A 17,445-nucleotide genomic window follows, 5' to 3' on the forward strand; every position below is an offset into this window, starting at 1 on the left:
CGCCAGAAGCACCTTAGTCATGCTGGCCACATGACCCAGAAGCTGTACGCCGGCTCCATCGGTGAATAAAGCAAGATGAGCACCGCAACCCCAGAGTCGTCTGTGGCTGGACCTAATGGTCAGGGGTCCCTTTACCTTTACCTTTAAGGAAGCAGGACATTCAGTGATCAAATCAGAAACCAGAATGGATTCTGTAAATCTCCTTTGAAGACACACACACACAAACACACACACACACACAAACACACACTGAACAATGACTGTTCATTTATAGTCAAAGGCAATAGGGCAGTACAACTATTCATATGAACTGAGGTGCTAATATGCAAGTCGTTTTCATAAAACAATTAGCTCCCCAAATATTGGGTTGGACTCTCAACAAAAACTTTTAAAATACATCTTATTGCCAATTCCTTATGCCCTGACGGGAGAACAGTTGGGAGGTCTTGCACTGCCGCAAGGCCCCTGTACACAGATTAGGACGCAGTCACAGATTTGCTTCTGTAAAAGGGTTTTGTAAAGAGAGAAGGATAAAGACATGTGCGCAACACTCATGCTAGCTGGATTTTTGCATTTCTTCTTCTTTGTCATCATCACTGTCATCGTCTTTCACCTTCTCTTCCACTTTTTCTTTCACAATTCTTTTGGGGAGAAAGCGCTCAACTTTTAAATCCAGGCTTTCGCTTGTTGAACTGCAAATGCTCAAGTGTGTCACAAACGGGCCTAGAAAAAAAGAAAAGGGGGAGGAAAAAATCCAGCTTATCACTTTGGTGCTCTTGCTGACAAGCCAAGCGGCATGCGCTGCGAGATCTAGAACATTGATCACACTGTCCTCAAGTTATTAAAAGTGTTTTAATAGTGTTGTAGAAAATAGTACAGGGTCAGGTCTAGCCAAAAGTAAAGCTCTTTTAAAGCTCTCAAATTTCAGCGTGAGGGATTTAGGAATGTACTAAACTTGCCTATGGAAAATGGACGTCATGTATCTGTTCTCAGCTTTGGCCGAGAAATGTAGCTTTGACTTAAATGCTGTAATGAAATGTGTAAAAATATAAAGATTTGCTGCCGTCACTGGTAGATTGAGCTCTTTCACTTCCACATCTGGCGACAGGAGAAGACCCTGCTTCCATACTGGGATTGTGAATGTGACAATTTGCATTACTTCTGTAAACACGGTTATTTACAGTATCTAGTGGCAAACCTTGGCTTTCAATTCCATTGTTGAGCTGGTGTTGTGGAGCAGTTTAAAGAGTGTCAGCTGGAAAGTCCCACAATTTCAAAGCTTAGCTGAAGAGAAAAAGGGGAAGCAGCGACAGCTGGAGACACAATTTCGATGGTGCACTGAAAATGGATTAAAAACATTTGTGTTGGGGCGAGGTGTTCTGTAGTCTGAAAAGGAGTAACTCGCTCAAATTGTCCATCTGCAACAGGGGCAGTGAACCTGTGAGGCAGAGCAAATATGAGAACCAGATTGGGCCCACAAAAGCCTTTCGAAGTGGCATTCCAGCCCACAACTTCCTTCCCATAGCAGGTTAGGACAGCCTCTTCCACACTCCCCGTGCAAATTAATGGAGAGATTGTGCTTACCATTAACTTGCATGGGGAGGTGCACCCGCAAGAACAGTGGGGTGGGGATTATACCCCCCCCCCAAAAAGCCCTGTTACACCAAGGATCTCTGACTGATGGGAGTGGATAGGCTTCTCTCTCCCCCCCACCAGCCATTTTCAGGGCTGCAATCTCTTGCATCTCTCCCCCCCCCACACACACACCTCCCGCCAGATCTTGAAATTCAGGCACACATTGAATGTAGCCCACAGGATGAAAAAGGTTAGCTACCCCCGAGCTGCAATATATTGGGGGGGGGGGGAGAAATTCTCAAGGACCTTTTAACGTTATTGCTGTTGGATATTCTCTCTCTGTGTGTGAGAATCATTTGTTCCAGAAACAGAGAGGAACAGAGAAGAAATTGCAAGAAGCAGCAGAAGGCTGAGATTGTTTTGTCTACGCAAGGACTTTTTCTGTGGGGACTGTTCTTTGGACGTGCGCAGCGTGACAGGAAGTACTGATATAACAACAGTTCTGTGTAACTTGTTGCGAGTCTCTTGCTTGCGGCGAGAGAAGCAGAGAGAGTGTCTTGGACTCTCGTTGGACTCTAAGCATGCCTTGGCCATGGCAGGGGTGAATGTCTGTATATATTTGCTACCAATATGCTTGAATGCCTGTCAAGTAAACCTCTACACTTGACTGAATCTTTATGGCACCCATGAGTGTTTATTGCCCACTGTGTGGACCTTCAACCCCGAAGACGCTTCCAAGGAGGGAACTGCGCTGAGATACAACTCTGCTGAGTATGGATACTGGCACACACATGCAGCGAAAGTGATGCCGGACCCAATCCTTCTAAATCATCTATCAGAGGTTGATGGATTGATCCAACACTTGCAAATATCGCTGAGATGATGTGCTCTGAGGAGTACTCTTTACTGCCATGTCAATGTTTATTATGTGACTTCTACTCAAGGAGGTGTAAAGCTTGACAGAGACAGAGAACAGAATGACTGCCAGACCCTGCCCGGGTTATCTTCATTCTTAGTGCCTATCCTGTATTAGCTGGAGAAGGGCAAAGGAACAGCAGGCAGAAATCTCCAGGATAATGGATAGAGGCCCTGTAAAATGTAACACCCAACCGTGGGTTTTGTTTACATGAATGAGCCTGGAGCTTGCACCCTCCTTCTCCTCTCCATGCACGGCAGGAGGAGACATGATTGTTCGTATTTTAGAATAAACTGTTTGTTGTCGTGTCTGAACTCGGCAAAAATAATGGTTTGTTCAAACCACAGTTTCTTAACAGGCCATGATATCAAACCATCCTCCCTTGATGCACTATGGTTTGAACAAACCACCATTTGCCAAGTTCAGACGAACAAAAAAATACTAATTGTGGCTTCTTCTAAAACACGAACAGATGCTTTAAATTTCTTTCCTTTGCATGCAAGGGGGAGGTGGGAGACCAGGCTCAAGCGGATACCTGGACAGATCAATGCCCCATGGTTGGTTGCTCCCTCTGAACTGGGTCAAAGGCTACGCTGGCTGAAATTTTTAGAGATGCTACTGGGTCCCAGGACCACCCACCTTTCTCAAATGAGGCCAATGAGAAGGTATTTGCTAAGGCGGCAAGTGGAGGTTGCCGTTCTAGCTTTTACAGCAGTGGTGAGGGTGCAAGGGCTGAATGACAACCATCCAATTAGCATTTATATAGTGTTTCTCATTTCACGCAGTACAGTGACTTTAAAGTCCCATATTGCAGGTGTGTGCAAGGGCACCTTCTAAATTCATAGCCAAGCTGAGCTGGGGATTCCAGCCTTAAGTGTATCTCTTTAACTGCCAACACCATCTCTTTTTAAAAGGACTTCCCTAAGGCAAAACCAAACTGCTTAAATCATAGAAGAGTTGGAAGGGACTGTGAGGATCACTGCAGGAATATGCAGGAATATGCAGCTGTCCCATACAGGGATCGGATATATATCAGCAGTTGCAAATTTAGGGACATATCCCACCTTAAACTTTTCAGATAATAATAATTATTATTAAAAAAGAGAGAGAGACCACTATCAATTTGCACTGGGATTTTTCAAAGCCATTCCATAGGAATCTGCAAAAAGGTGGTGCTTGGGTGTTTCAAAAGCTGCCAGGATTAGGCTGGAGCCAGGAAGACATCAAACACCATTCCAAGAGGATGAGAAAATAGCTTCCAAAAGCTTCCCTCTGAAAGGAAAGAAGCAGGCTTACTACTCCTAATGATATCCTTTAAGTACATCCCTCTTGACACAGCGCTGCAAGCTGCCTCTTAAGTGTTCCTTATTGCTGGGCTTGTCTGTCTGTGTGGCATTTAAAAAAAATAAAGTCATTTCCCCTCCTCGGTGGTGGAAAGGTGCTCCCTTTATTCATCTGTGTAATATAATTAGCTTTTAGTGTCAATTAAGGGACTAAAAGAGAAGAGCAGCTTACCATAGCTCAAAGGTTTGTATTTACAAACGTCTTTAATAACCGCATCCAGATTGGCAACTATCTGATCATTAGGCATATCCAGCTGAAAGAAGTTAATGCAAAATTAATGAAGCAGAAAACATTAAACGCTCATGGATTAATAAAAACTGCAGCGGCTGGGGTAAATATTTAATCAGAGTTCTGGGCTTTTGTTTTTTAATAAAAGGGGGGGGGAACATTTTCCTCTCTATTAAAGATGCAAAGTGCCATAAATGCCATTAGCGTCATTAGCTTAAAGATATTCTGCTATGGGGAAAAAAAAGATATATTTGTACTCCAACTCAACCGCTGTAAATATATAGGTGTATATACCCACTGCGAGAATCCCTGCTTGGGCTGCCTGCTATGGGATTGACTCTCAATATGTAAGTCCTCAGATAAAATCAAATCTGTAAGGTTTAATATGCAACAAGCAGCCTGGGAGCCCAGGGCAAACATCATCTCCTTGGGGGTAAAGGGGAGGAGAGGAAGGCAAACTAGTCAGACAGAAGCTGTGGTCTGAAGTAAATCAATCTATCAGTCTTAGTTAAAATACGGATTGGGAGAAAATTACATACTGCGTCAAGATCGGCCACGGATTGTAAAATTCTCATCTGCGAGCCAAGCTGTTTGTGAACATTCCATAGCATCTCACCAACAAAGGGCCGAGGACTGACTTCGAGCATCAGCTGTGGCGAAACCACCGGCCCTCCAGGTTTTGATGAGCTACATCTCCCATCAGCCCCAGCAAGCATGTAGCCAATGGCCTGGGATGACTAGGGTTGTAGTTCCGCAACTTCTGGAGGGCCAAAGGTCCCCCCACACTTATCCTACACAAATAGTGGGGCAGTATTGCTCAGGAAGAGGGTGAGGCTGGCAGTCTGAATTGGGCCTGGGAGACTTTGCAGGGCGGTTTGCAACATGGAAAACACAAAAACCCACAGCACACTTAGCAAACGCAATCAATACCTCTCTCCCGCACAAAGACACTTGAAAAGGCCACAGGTTGTAAGGCTAATTTAGTACAGAAGACTTTCCCAATGTAGAGCAGGGCTTCCCAAATTTGGGTCTCCAAAGCTGGTTTTTTTGGGGACTACAGCTCCCATCATCCCTAGCCAGCAGGAGCAGTGGTCAGGGATGATGGGAACTGTAGTCAAAAAAACAGCTGGAGACCCAGGTTTGGGAAACCCTGATGCAGAGGAAGAGTGAGGGGAGACCAAGAACGTTAAGAAGAGCTCTGCTGGATTGGGCCAAAGGCCTACCTAGTCCAGCATCCCATTCACACAGTGGCCTGTGGGAAACCCGAAAGCAGGGCCTGAGTGCAACATCCCTCTTTCCACTGGGGATTCCCAGCAACGGGTATTCATAGCCTCTGACAGCAGAGTGCCTTTAGGGATTCAATGGGAGGTACTTCATCCTAGCCCAGCCACTAAATAAATATTTCTACAAAAAAATATATGCTTTCTGGTAGGCACACAGGAGAGTTCCCCTGTGCCTTAGGCCACTGAGAAGCAGCAAATAGGAAGAACAGCTCTCTCTCTTCCCTCGCTTCAGACTCACGTACCTGACCACACTGACAATCTCGTCTCGGAAACTCTGAAGACTTTCCCATATACAATCATACCTTGGGTTACATACGCTTCAGGTTGCGCGTTTTCAGGTTGCACACCGCGCTGAACCCAGAAGTACCGGGACGGGTTACTTCCGGGTTTTGATGCTCGCGCATGCGCAGAAGCGCTAATTCACACTTTGCACATGGGCAGAAGCGCCAAATTGCGACCCGCGCGTGCGCAGACGTGGTGCTGCGGGTTGCGAACGTGCCTCCCGTACGGATCACGTTCGCAACCCGAGTGTCCACTGTAGTTCCAACTATATTTCTGGCATTCACCAGATCCACAGGTAGCCAAGCAGATCTGAACACAAAATAGTTTTTTTAAAAATACAGGACGTATTTTAGAAACGCAAGCAGCTGACTCTTGTCTTCATGTGAGTGGAAGTGCCTCTTCTAAGCTGATGTGCCACAAAGCACCGGTACACCGTCAAACCAAGTACGTGTCTTGCTCCAGAATTGCTTTTTATTCATGTGTAGCTTTATTAAATTAAAAGGCATACGATTAAAGTCACTAAGATTTCTTTAACTACGTGACAATCTGATTTTTAGAACACATGGTTTTCTGCCAGGTATTACAACTAGGCAGTTGTTGAATGTCACCGCGACATTGCATTTCAATGCCGTTTCGTACAGTGTGTTTTTCAGAGGCAAATCCACTCAGATAACTGCCAAGGTCGCCACCCCTCGCTGCCCAGGGAACCACCCCATAATCTGAGAAATACTGACCTATTCAGTATACAGTTTGCTACCCACCCCTGGCTTTTAGGATAGAGCAGGTTATTAATGTATTTTATTAAGCAGCTGCTCCTTGCCAACGTAATGTAAATCTTGCTTTCTGGTGTATTCAGAAAGGAAACCTCTTACGTCAGCACAGGGTAATGACTTGCAGACTTTCCCCCCTGACTGTCCTGTGGGATGACCCATTTTGAAGTGTTCCTGAAATGCAACAGAGCAAACGAAGAACGAAAGCTGTGTACCTGTGCGTACTTTCGGTAAATGATTAACAACGGCTCGAATTCCGACGGACAGGTTGCCAAAATCCCTTGCGAAACTTACCATTCCGATGGGAGTGCGGATGAGGTTACCGTTCTCTACTTCGTATTCGTGGCACACTTTAAAGAACTCGAGCATCTGGATAATGTCGTAACTGAGAGAACCTGGATCAAAGTGGGGAAAGAGGTGGAGGGAGGTGTCAAGACATATGCTGCAGGACAAACAGAGTTGTGTGTCAACAGGCGTTCTTTGGTAGAAGAGTTTGGATTTGATATCCCGCTTTATCACTACCCAAAGGAGTCTCAAAGCGGCTCACATTCTCCTTTCCCTTCCTCCCCCACAACAAACACTCTGTGAGGTGAGTGGGGCTGAGAGACTTCAAAGAAGTGTGACTAGCCCAAGGTCACCCAGCAGCTGCATGTGGAGGAGTGGAGACACGAACCTGGTTCCCCAGATTACGAGTCTACCGCTCTTAACCACTACACCACACTGGCTCTCACTGGTGAGACCGAGAAGCTCGTGTGTGCAGAGTATCATTCCCTGATGCTAAAAGAATGTGAGGAATCCTGTCTGCATGGCAAAGCCTTGCTATGGCCAACATTTGCAAGTTGAGCAGGTTCCCAACCTAGGTAACGGGGTGGGGGTGGGGGGACTGGCGTCCACGTTTGCAATCTGCAAAATCTTGCAATGCAGCCCAACAGCTGACCTCCACTTCTTCTCGCCTGATCCCTAGACAACAAGGGTTCCACTGAGGAAGGGAGGTATCCTGCACCCTTGATCCCTTTTACAACCACTCCTTGCTTTGCAGGATTCTCTCAGCACCCTTACGCTACAGCAGCTAATCACCATTAAGGCTTAGGGTTGCATTCAACTAAATCACAGAGCAACTTCCACACAAGTGCAGTGGAAATTCCCCCTGTTCCCGCCACGTTCCCTGTGTTAAGCCTTTTGCAGGAAGAGTCCCGTGACTCCTCAAAGGCTTAACAAATGGAGGCCGGGAACTTTAGGGCTTCCAGATCTTGCTGAACTACAACTCCCATGGTTAGGGGTTGTGGGAGTTGCAGTTCTGGAGGGCCACAAATTCCCTGCCCCTGGCCTGGCTCCTGGGCAACAACTGCATATTTGATTGTTGTTGCTGTTACAATTTGTATAATGCCCTTTATCAAAATATTCCAGGGCAGTGTACCTTAAAAACACATTGCAGAACATCAATGATAAGAACATGATAAGATCATAATAAAAAGCATGCTGACAGACAGTCTAATAAATCGGCCTATCGATGTGGCTCGTGGAACTTCATCAGGTGTGTCTGCAGCTGATTTCACGCCTGCTTTAAGGGGTGCGTTGAATGTTGAAAATGCTTCCTACAGAAAACCCCCCCGACATAATTACTTCCTGGAAAGGATGAGATCAAGGAGGGCTGCACTCACGCAAGTGTCTACAGTGTTGTAGCCTTACATTCTTAAGGAGACACAGCATGCTCACTAAAATTTTGACCCTCACCATTTCTGGTCCTTGGGAACCTTTGCTTCAGCATCCCCCTTAGAGGAGTAATCTTGGATGACATCGTAGGCACGCCAACATAAAAATCTGCCTTGATTTCACCATCCAAAATCTGGCGGGGAAGAAGAAAAGATTATTACGATTTGTGCTTATGTCCCTTTTAGAAATTAAGTCTAGCAGAAGTCGACGATCAAAAAATGAACACCCAATTTGCCCCCTTACTTCCTTGCTAGGCCTAAGAAGAGAGAAGAGATGAGCCAGTGGCCCTCCAGGGGACTTCAACTTCCACCAGCCCCGGCCAGCATGCGCAAGAGTCAGGGATGATGGGAGCTGTAGTCTAGCAACGTGGGATGGGCCACGAGCTTCTCATCCCTGCACAAAGGTAACAAGGATGAAAATGTGGTAGCTATGTTTGTCCTAATGCTGAAGCAAGGCTGGTACCTGCATCCTCTTTAAAACAGGATAGTGATAGCACCAGGTCGTGCACAACAGCCCCTTCCCATGCAAGTTCTGCTGTTTCTCAGATGGACCTACGATTCCCTTCCTTGTTTTTTGCTGTTCCTACCTGTCAGAGACTGCCCGGCTCCTCGCGAGGAGAGGGAGAGAGGAGGCACTACTCAGGAGGAGAGCCGGGGCAAGGGTTTTCCTTGGGTGAGAGGTTCTCCTCTCGAGGAAGAGATGGGCAGGAGGACTACTCGAGAGGAGGGGCTGGTTGGAGGTCCTGCTCGAGAGGAGCACTGGGAGAGCAGCTCTTCGCGAGAGGGGGGCTCTCTACGTTACAGGGAACCCCAGCAGCTTCTGTCGACAGACTCCTCCTCCTCTTCTAGCCTTTTGCCTGAGCTCTCTCCAAAGGAGGGGGATCTGCGAAGGCTTGGAGACTCTGGGCAAAGACCCAGCACCGCCAGCCAGAGGGGATCAGAGGAAGAAATGCCGCTTCCGGCGCCAGCACAGCATCGGGGGGTCAGGGGGCAACACAGACATTGTTTTAGGGTGCTGAGACTTTGGTGTTGGGCAGCAAACAGGAGAAGGGCACTTCCGGATTCTGCAGGTGACTGAGTGGTCATGTTTTGAACTAGCTCCACGCTGTAAATAGTTATGCACAATAAATAGTTTTAGCTACTGAAGGCTCTGTCGTTACTCATGAGCAACACTTGGGAAAATCCTGACGCTACTTGTATATCAATGTCCTTCGTGAGACGGTCTCCCAGTGGGGATTCACTTACCCCTCCAATGCAAAGCAATGGTGCAAATATATCGCTTAAAAGTTCAAAGCTTAGCATCAAGGCCAGAAGTCATAACATTCAGAAGGTGACGATAACTTTTTCAACGGCTACAAACGGCAGCAAGACCGTATTTCTTATACATAAAGTAGTAAGGGTTTGGTCTACTTAATCAGACACGCCACAAACCCGTGTTGGAGACAAATATTTAATGATTTGTCAAGATGGCAATCTAACGTATAAGCTTCAATAATACTCAGACAATGCTAGCGCAAAAAGAAGGGCATTTTTTTTTTTTTTGAAAGCAGGGGGGCTGCTTTTTCTTTGCTTCTGCATAAATGACCACGATGTTCATGATCATTCTGCAGCTGAGGCAAATATTTACTTTGTGCACTCTCAGTTCTAGGACAAAAAAAGGGGGGGGTGAAGTGGAACAGCCTCTATTTTCTCTGTCTCACAGACACAATGTGTGGCTTGTAGGGAATATTACAGTACATTCCCACTACAACCAGGGACAGCATTTGCTGAAATCCAGAGACAGCAAGTTTTCCCATGTGCAAATTTCAGCACAATTGGCTAAATAATTTTCAAGACATAACAATAACGTAGCATGTCAAGGTTCTGCTCTGGGGTGAACCAAAGAAGCTGAAGCAATCTGTATATGTAAATACTTTTAAATTCAGTTTTTTTGGTTCACAGGAGGCATCCTCATTCTAGAAAAATACCCAACCAAGAAATCAAAAAGCTTAATCATTTGTTCTACACTCTGAAACAAAGAGATGCAACTGTTCAGCTGAGAACACACTTTAATAATAATAGTAGTAGTAGTAGTAGTAGTAATAATAATAATAATAATAATAATTTTATTATTTATTTATACTCCGCCCGCCGGCCTGGGGTTTCCCCAGCCACTTTGGGTGGCTTCCAGAATATATAAAAACATGGCAAACAAACGTGAAGCATTAACAACTTCCTAATACAGGGCTCGAAGCGACTAGCATGAGTTTGGCCAAACTGCGGGAGGCAGTGGAGAATAGGGGTGCCTGGCGTGCTCTGGTCCATGGGGTCACGAAGAGTCGGACACGAGTGAACAACAACAATACAGGGCTTCTAAAAGATGTCTTCTAAAAGTTGTATAGTTATTATTATTATTTAGAAGACTTCTGAAGGCAGCCCTGTTTAGGGAAGCTTTATAATGTTTGATGGATTATTGTATTTTAGTATTTTGTTGGAAGCCGCCCAGAGTGGCTGGGGAAGCCCAGCCAGATGGGCGGGGTATAAATAAATTATTATTATTATTATTATTATTATTATTATTATTATTATTATTTCCTTGAGATCTGCTGGGAGGGCGTTCCACAGGGTGGGTGCCATTGCTGAGTATATCCTCTGCCTGGTTCCCTTTAGGATATACAACAAGTTCATTAAATTTGTGAGGTCCATGCCTTTACACAAAATACCATAAAACATTATTGAAAAGATAAACAATAAAATTATTAAAACAAGTTAAAACTCCTGGTTCCCTTTAACTTCACTCCTCAGAATGTGGGAACCACCGAAAGGCCCTCGGGAGGTGGACCTCGGTGTCTGGGCAAATCTTGGGTAACCCTTCCTGACACACATGAATCAATTTGAGCCAGTAATTAGAAAATTACAAACATATCTTCATTTCAGTTGGCAGAATCCCTTAAAAGAAACATACGCACATAAACACAAAACCCAGAAGAGGTACTTTTTAACGGAATTTATAAAAAGTCTTTAAAATTCTGTTCTGCAACAACTTTAGGAGACCCTTGATGCCAACATATCTCTGCACTTATAAGGAATCTGAAAATATACTTTAGATTCTAATTTTCTGAAGTCGTGGGATCCTGTTTGCCTTCCTAGTACCTGCAGAATTTCAGCAGCCTTGAGTGGCACCACAAACAATGACAAGGGTAGCTATACTGGGGGGAAATGTGATCCCCAAAAAAGGAGCAGGAAGTAACATGATACATGTATCTCAGTAGGTTCTGGCAGTGGACTCTTTTGAAGGGCTACAACCAGGCTGTTTGTAATAATAATAATAATAATAATAATAATAATAATAATAATAATAATAATAATTTATTATTTCTACCCTGCCCATCTGAATGGGTTTCCCCAGTGCTAGTATTCTCCCGCAAGACAAGATACAAATGATCAAAAGTGAGAAAGATTAAAAGAACTGATTTCAGATTACATAGATGCTTTCTACTTTTCTTTAGGTCTTCTCACAGTACTTAATTAAAGTCATTTGTTAATTACCGGCTTGATTAATTCAGTCCCTCCTGCAAATGCAGCTCCATTTTCTCTTGCTAGAGCAGCTTGCTCTGCATTCTGTAAGGAAATGAAAGTTCAGAATGAAGACAATAGGAGCACTAGATATTTTCCCATACAGCTGGTGTTTCTCCACGGTTTTCTTAGGCAGGTGAAGGTGCTGTTAGGTAGGAAATGCAGACCCCGCCCTCTGGCCAAGTTATAGGTGTGTTTTGACTGGGTGACCCCAATAGATGTTAGGATATTGGTACAGACCGAGCTGCAAAAGCAGCAGCGAGGCTGGTATGACTTGTGTTTTTCCCATGAGAAAGACGGCTGTTTTGTCTGCTTTCTCAACCATGTGATGTTACTGTATATCTTTACTTTCACTTTCAGTTCTGGCTCAAGAGAGATGCTAGATGCATTATGCACAGCTCTGACTTACTGAGCAGGCAAGCAGAGACATGCTCTGCATCTTATCTACAATAAAATAGTTTAACCTTAATGGCTTGTGTGTGTTGTTCTTCACGCTGGGGAACAATCGCATATCAATGTGCCACTGGACTCGAGTAGCCAGGAGTGCACCCGGGCTTCGTCCCTACCTGGGGGGGTCAGTCTCACAACTTGCCCCAGCGGGACGTTTGCTAACAATGAGTGCACCAGAAGTTGGATGGGCACGGCCATGATCTCTTGAGGTATCAGCTAACCAGTTAGAAATCTTGAGCATTCATTAATGCTTTAAAAAGTGCCTTGGATGGCCAGACAAAGGTCAAGTTAATTGAGCATATTTTGCAGGAATCACAGCACCTAACAGAACCAGGATAATCCGCTGGCTATTTGAGAGGGTCCACCAGCAGACTGCGGTTTTCCTTCTGCCCATCCTCACTTTATAGGGCTTTTGTAAGGGGTTACGGATGTGAAGTACTTGGAACATTCTCTGATATCACTTCACCCATTCCAATATCAAGCTCTGGCTCAAGTGTTCTCAGGAACATCATAATCTAGAACGCACTGTACCAAACACACACCACGGAGAATAAAATATACATTCAGAAAACCTTCTGGATATATCCAAAACGGTGGGGTATCTGCTAGATTCTGCAAGAGTGGCATCAATGCCACTGCCTCAAAACACTTGCCTGACTAACCTATACAACCTCAAGGAGGCATTGCAGAAACATGCTGTAACTCACCGCTGTGAATACTACGACCTTATGGATGTCATCTGTGAAACAGTGAGGCAGACGAACTGTACCAACGAATGGTTCCAGAGGTTTCTGAAAGGTGGCAAAGCAAACACGCAAAATTGAAAAGATTCACATTATTGAATTCAGCAAAATAAATTTACTTAGTTGACAAAGGCAAGTTGGTCCAAAATTTGGATATGTGCTCTGTATTCCTTTTCACGTGCAGAAACCACATTAAGATTTTTAAAAACTATTTAAAATATACACAAAATACACGATAGTCAAGGTCCAAATAACTGCTCAACTAGCTTCTATGAGCCGAAGAAAGCTTTGGAATAGAGATTCTTTAACAAAAGCTGCCCTCTCCCACTGTGTAATATGGCAATTCTGAAAACTGATGGGAATTTCAAAATTACTTTGTAAAATAGCATGTGGAGGTAGGGAAGGGCAAGCTGTTCAAAGTAAGAAGCAAATCCTACTAGGCACATAGCAAACCCTTGTTGGCTCCAGCCTCTGAAAATATCCCTATAACCCTCTTCAAAGATCATCACCACAAGCCAAGCATTCTGCGGTGTGTTGCAGAAAATATCCCGGATGACTAGAGGCTTCCACCTTGCCTTTGTTTCTGCTTCCAATAGCATTTTTGCATCGATAATTGCATGACACAAATTTAGACAAAGATTCTCCCCAGCGGAATGAAGGCACGCAGCAGAGAGGGGCAGAACTCACAATTCAGTGCTAGCTTATAAAATACAAGTGAAGGCATTTCCAGCTGAACGTTCTGGGAGCCCTTCTTCAGGCATCATGTCTGAATGAACAATTTCGAAAAATTGCACTGAATGTTGTTGTTTTTTTTAACTAACTTTCAAAGTCCCAGAAATAATTTCAGTTATAAAGGAAATACTAATACTTGCAAACTATGAGCCTTTTCCAGCATACCTTCTTCTCCATTGCCATGTCCAGGGTCATATCAATGTGTACGTGCTGCTTGGGGGAAGTGAAGTCCAGCTGCTGATACTGCTTCAGCATCTCTAAAGCCACTTCTGCCTCATAAACTGGCCTTTGATAGCACCACGTCAAATAAACATCGTCCTTTGGCTCACTTGGCAAGGGAAATGTGTAAGGGTCCTTTCTTTTCTTGGGCTCTGATTCTGCTGCCTTCTTTTTGGGGTCCCTTCTGGGTTTTTTGTCTTTTCTTTAAGGAAATGGGAGTGATAAATAAAACAGCACAGCTTAATACTCCTGCTATAAAAAACACATTTTTCTGATGGCTAAAGTTGGAACTAAAACAGGAGAGCTGCCTCAATCCGTGGCAAAACAGAGGAAAACATTTCAAGGTGCTGCAGGAGGCTGCTTTGTTTTAGAAAACTGCCTGCCAGGTTTTGAACTCACTGCTTTTCCTCCCCCTTGGATACTTTATTTTTAAACTTTCCCCAAGATAATAGGTTCTCTTTCTTCATTTACAGCCGGAAATAAAACCAATTGTCTAGCACTAATCTTCAGCTAGCAGATTGGGACCCACAAATGTGTCACACCATTGTCTTATTTTGTTGAGAAGAAAATCTACCAGCATATCCTGCCTTGCTCTGCAATGTAATAAGGACCCTAACAAACAAAGCAACAATTAAAAGAACAGATATTAAAACAATTTTAAAAAATTAAATTACAAGTATGGGGAGATCTTGGGGACTGGGCCCTGCCCCAGCTGAACTCAGCTACCAGTGACATGCTTTCCTGAACCTATTCAATGTTGCTATTTATACTTTGATTTCAAGTGTTTTTTTATTAGTAAGTTTAAAAGAAATAAAAGTTATTTACTTACTTTGCAGCATAGTGTCTATTGGAAATCAGCAAACTGGCAAAACTGGGAAGCACTGCAGAATGCTGAACAATTCTGGGGAAAATACGGCTAGGGCATTGAGCTGAAACTATTTAAAGACAGGGGGGAAAGAAACCATGCTAATGAGCGCCAGGAATCAGCAAAGCTGCAAAAGAAGTTATGTGACAGAACTGGCCTTTGCATTTAGTGATTCAAGGATATGTGAATTCTTACCCTCCTTGCACCGTAAGGTCCCACTGCAGGTTATAACAATATCATTACACAATTATAACAACAAGTAAAACAGTTCCAAACAAAAGCAGTATAGCTTAAATGTGACACCAAAAGGCCTATGTAAGGTCCAAGACTGAGCACACTTGGGCTGTGTATGTATTTCTCTCCACCACTAGTTTGGGAAGGAGTGCACACACATTAGTCAGAATTCATATTTATACTGCATCTATTCGGTCATTTCTTGCTATATGCTGCATTTTGATGAGCTCTGAAGTAAATTAAGAAAAAGAACAACCTAACTGCATTTTAAGATGGTAATAGTTACACAGCCTTACTTGGAAGTAAAATTTGTTGAAATCAATGGTATATCCTTCCAACTAGAGAGATTTCTGGTACAGTTCTCACTTATTTCTCCGGTCTTCACCACTTCAGACTGCAGATGGGTGCTCACATATCTGAATGTTCATCCATTAAAACATGCCTCCACACAGAAAACGAAATGTCATGTTTGAGGCTAAGTTAGAACACATTCTTCCCTACCCTTCTTTCTGAAAGGAGCTTTTTGTGTAGAGGAGCATTCAGTTTGCTGCCAGAAATGATAAAGTCAATAAGTTTATTATTTCATTGAGAGTTATGTTAGACTCTTTAGAGAGAATAACTGTTTTTACTCCAGTCATCAAAATCCATTTGGCTGCTTAGTTAGAATGAATTGGTCCATCAGTAAGCAAAAATGTGAGTAACTCTAAGGCTAGGGAGCTCAACACAACTACCTGAGGGGTGGTTGCACTGAGTACACCTATTAGGACTATGGTATAATGCCACCATAGGGTTCTCAAGAACAAACTACAGTACATTAATAGTACATTCCATTAATTTAGGGAAGAGAAACCAAAATCTGGCTCTGGAAGAAGAAAAATCTCAGCAAAACAAAGAGCGTCACATTACGTATTTTTATGTTGTGAACCACCTTGTGATCTCCGGATGAGCGTCAGTATGCAAATTTAATAAATGAAATGAAAATTCCATTACTATACTGATTCTCACACACGTCTTTCCCTACAAGCCTTTCATAAACGTTTGCACTTGAAAGCAGGGTGGCGAACCTTTCTTTCATTTCACCATTTTCTCTTATCTTAAACCACTTCGAGTTTGTTTGTTTGTCAATCAAGTGGTGTATAAATCTGATCGAGTAAAAGAAATGTATTCAATTTTTAATGATTTTCAATTTTATACATTTCAATAACGTTGCAATCATTTTAACATTTCAAAACTTGACTTCCTTCCCCCTCTTTCTGCAGTTCCTTAAATTTATTTTTACTATTTTCTGCATATCCAAATTAACTTAATTTTCTCATTTATTCATCTGCTTTAAATATATACTCTGATAAAACTGCAGGTTGTTTCAATAATCCTGCCCATGTTCTTATCTACAGGTAGGTAGCCGTGTTGGTCTGCCATAGTCAAAACAAAATAAAATAAAAAAATCCTTCCAGTAGCACCTTAGAGACCAACTAAGTTTGTTCTTGGTATGAGCTTTCGTGTGCATGCACACGAAAGCTCATACCAAGAACAAACTTAGTTGGTCTCTAAGGTGCTACTGGAAGGATTTTTTTTATTTTATAATGTTCTTATCCGTTTACAGTTTATTTGTAAATAAATGCAATCCAAGCCCTTATTGCTGGAAATAATTGCTTCTCTGCCGTCCCTTCTGGCATCGCTTGCAATGCAATCCTATATAGGTCTACTTAGAAGTAAGTCCCATTTGAGTTCTCTGCAGTTTGCTTACAACTGTAGGAGGAGAGGACCCTGCTAACTACGGCGCCTTCTGTCTTAAAACCTCGCAAAAGGGAGACCGAGCACACACACAAAAATCACCCCCAAAACCCCCAAAACAAAGCACGTTTTTCAGGACCGGGAAAGCGAGGACGCCTCTCTCACCTAAAACCTGCATGCACCGACCTCAATGGGAGCCGGCTCTCGGGAAAAGAGACCCTCAGCCCTAAAATATCTCGAGGAGGGGCTGGGGGGAGGACAGAAAGCAGCCGCCCCACTTCTCATCTCTCACCTGTCCTCCAGCAGCATCTCATCACGGGCGCCGCCATCTTGCCGGGGGGGGGAGCAAGGGAGGAAGCCGAAGGGTGCAACGGCAAACCGTCCCCGGCTGCCCCGCGGAGCCGGGCAAGGAAGGTTCCGCCCCTGAGGAGAAGGGATTAAAGTTCCTCTTCTTATTCAAAACTTTTATATCCCCGCTTTTCTCCCCAAGTGGAGATTCAAGGTGGCTTACAAACATGCAAAGACACCCATTACAATAGACATATAGAGATATAAAGGAGCTTAGTTCAAAGCAATACCCAGAATGCACCAGGGCACAGAGCAATAATAATAGTAATAATGCACCGAACAGTTGATGGTGAGGCCCTGTGTTCATTTATCTGCATCACTTGGGAAGACAGGCGGACTAATTCCAGTGTGCTGGAAGAAGCAAAATCACCAGTGTCGAAGCAATGATTCTTCAACATCAACTTCTTTGGACTGGTCATGTTGTGCGGATACCCGATTATCGTCTTCCAATGCAA

The 17,445-nt window shown here is 43.8% G+C and overlaps 1 protein-coding gene across 2 annotated transcripts; it reads right to left on the reverse strand.

The window, feature by feature from the left end:
• Positions 1–381: 381 nt before the first annotated feature.
• Positions 382–17,035, reverse strand: MRPL1 (mitochondrial ribosomal protein L1). Of its 2 annotated transcripts, none has more exons than XM_033160846.1 (9): positions 16,935–17,035; positions 14,639–14,744; positions 13,756–14,011; positions 12,823–12,906; positions 11,639–11,710; positions 8,133–8,244; positions 6,693–6,793; positions 4,007–4,088; positions 382–723 (listed from the first exon to the last, which is right to left on the reverse strand). In XM_033160846.1, the coding sequence occupies exons 1-9, from the start codon at positions 16,969–16,971 to the stop codon at positions 557–559; spliced, it is 1,017 nt and encodes a 338-aa protein (XP_033016737.1). In that variant the 5' UTR covers positions 16,972–17,035; the 3' UTR covers positions 382–556. The 2 variants fall into 2 exon arrangements, with proteins under 2 accessions (XP_033016737.1, XP_033016738.1); XM_033160847.1 differs by lacking the exon at positions 16,935–17,035 and adding an exon at positions 16,808–16,916.
• Between the last annotated feature and the right edge of the window lie 410 nt (positions 17,036–17,445).

The sequence above is a fragment of the Lacerta agilis genome, chromosome 9 (assembly GCF_009819535.1).
Source record: "Lacerta agilis isolate rLacAgi1 chromosome 9, rLacAgi1.pri, whole genome shotgun sequence".
Lineage (NCBI taxonomy): Eukaryota > Metazoa > Chordata > Lepidosauria > Squamata > Lacertidae > Lacerta > Lacerta agilis.

What these genes read in the sequence shown, in the direction of transcription:
- MRPL1 (XM_033160846.1), bottom strand. Translation starts at nt 16,971, where the DNA reads ATGGCGGCGCCCGTGATGAGATGCTGCTGGAGGACAG. An exon ending in GAGATGCTGCTGGAGGACAG is followed by an intron (nt 14,745 to 16,934) that starts GTGAGAGATGAG and finishes GTCTTTAAATAG; the next exon opens with TTTCAGCTCAATGCCCTAGC. An exon ending in ATACAAACCTTTGAGCTATG is followed by an intron (nt 724 to 4,006) that starts GTAAGCTGCTCT and finishes CTTTTTTTCTAG; the next exon opens with GCCCGTTTGTGACACACTTG.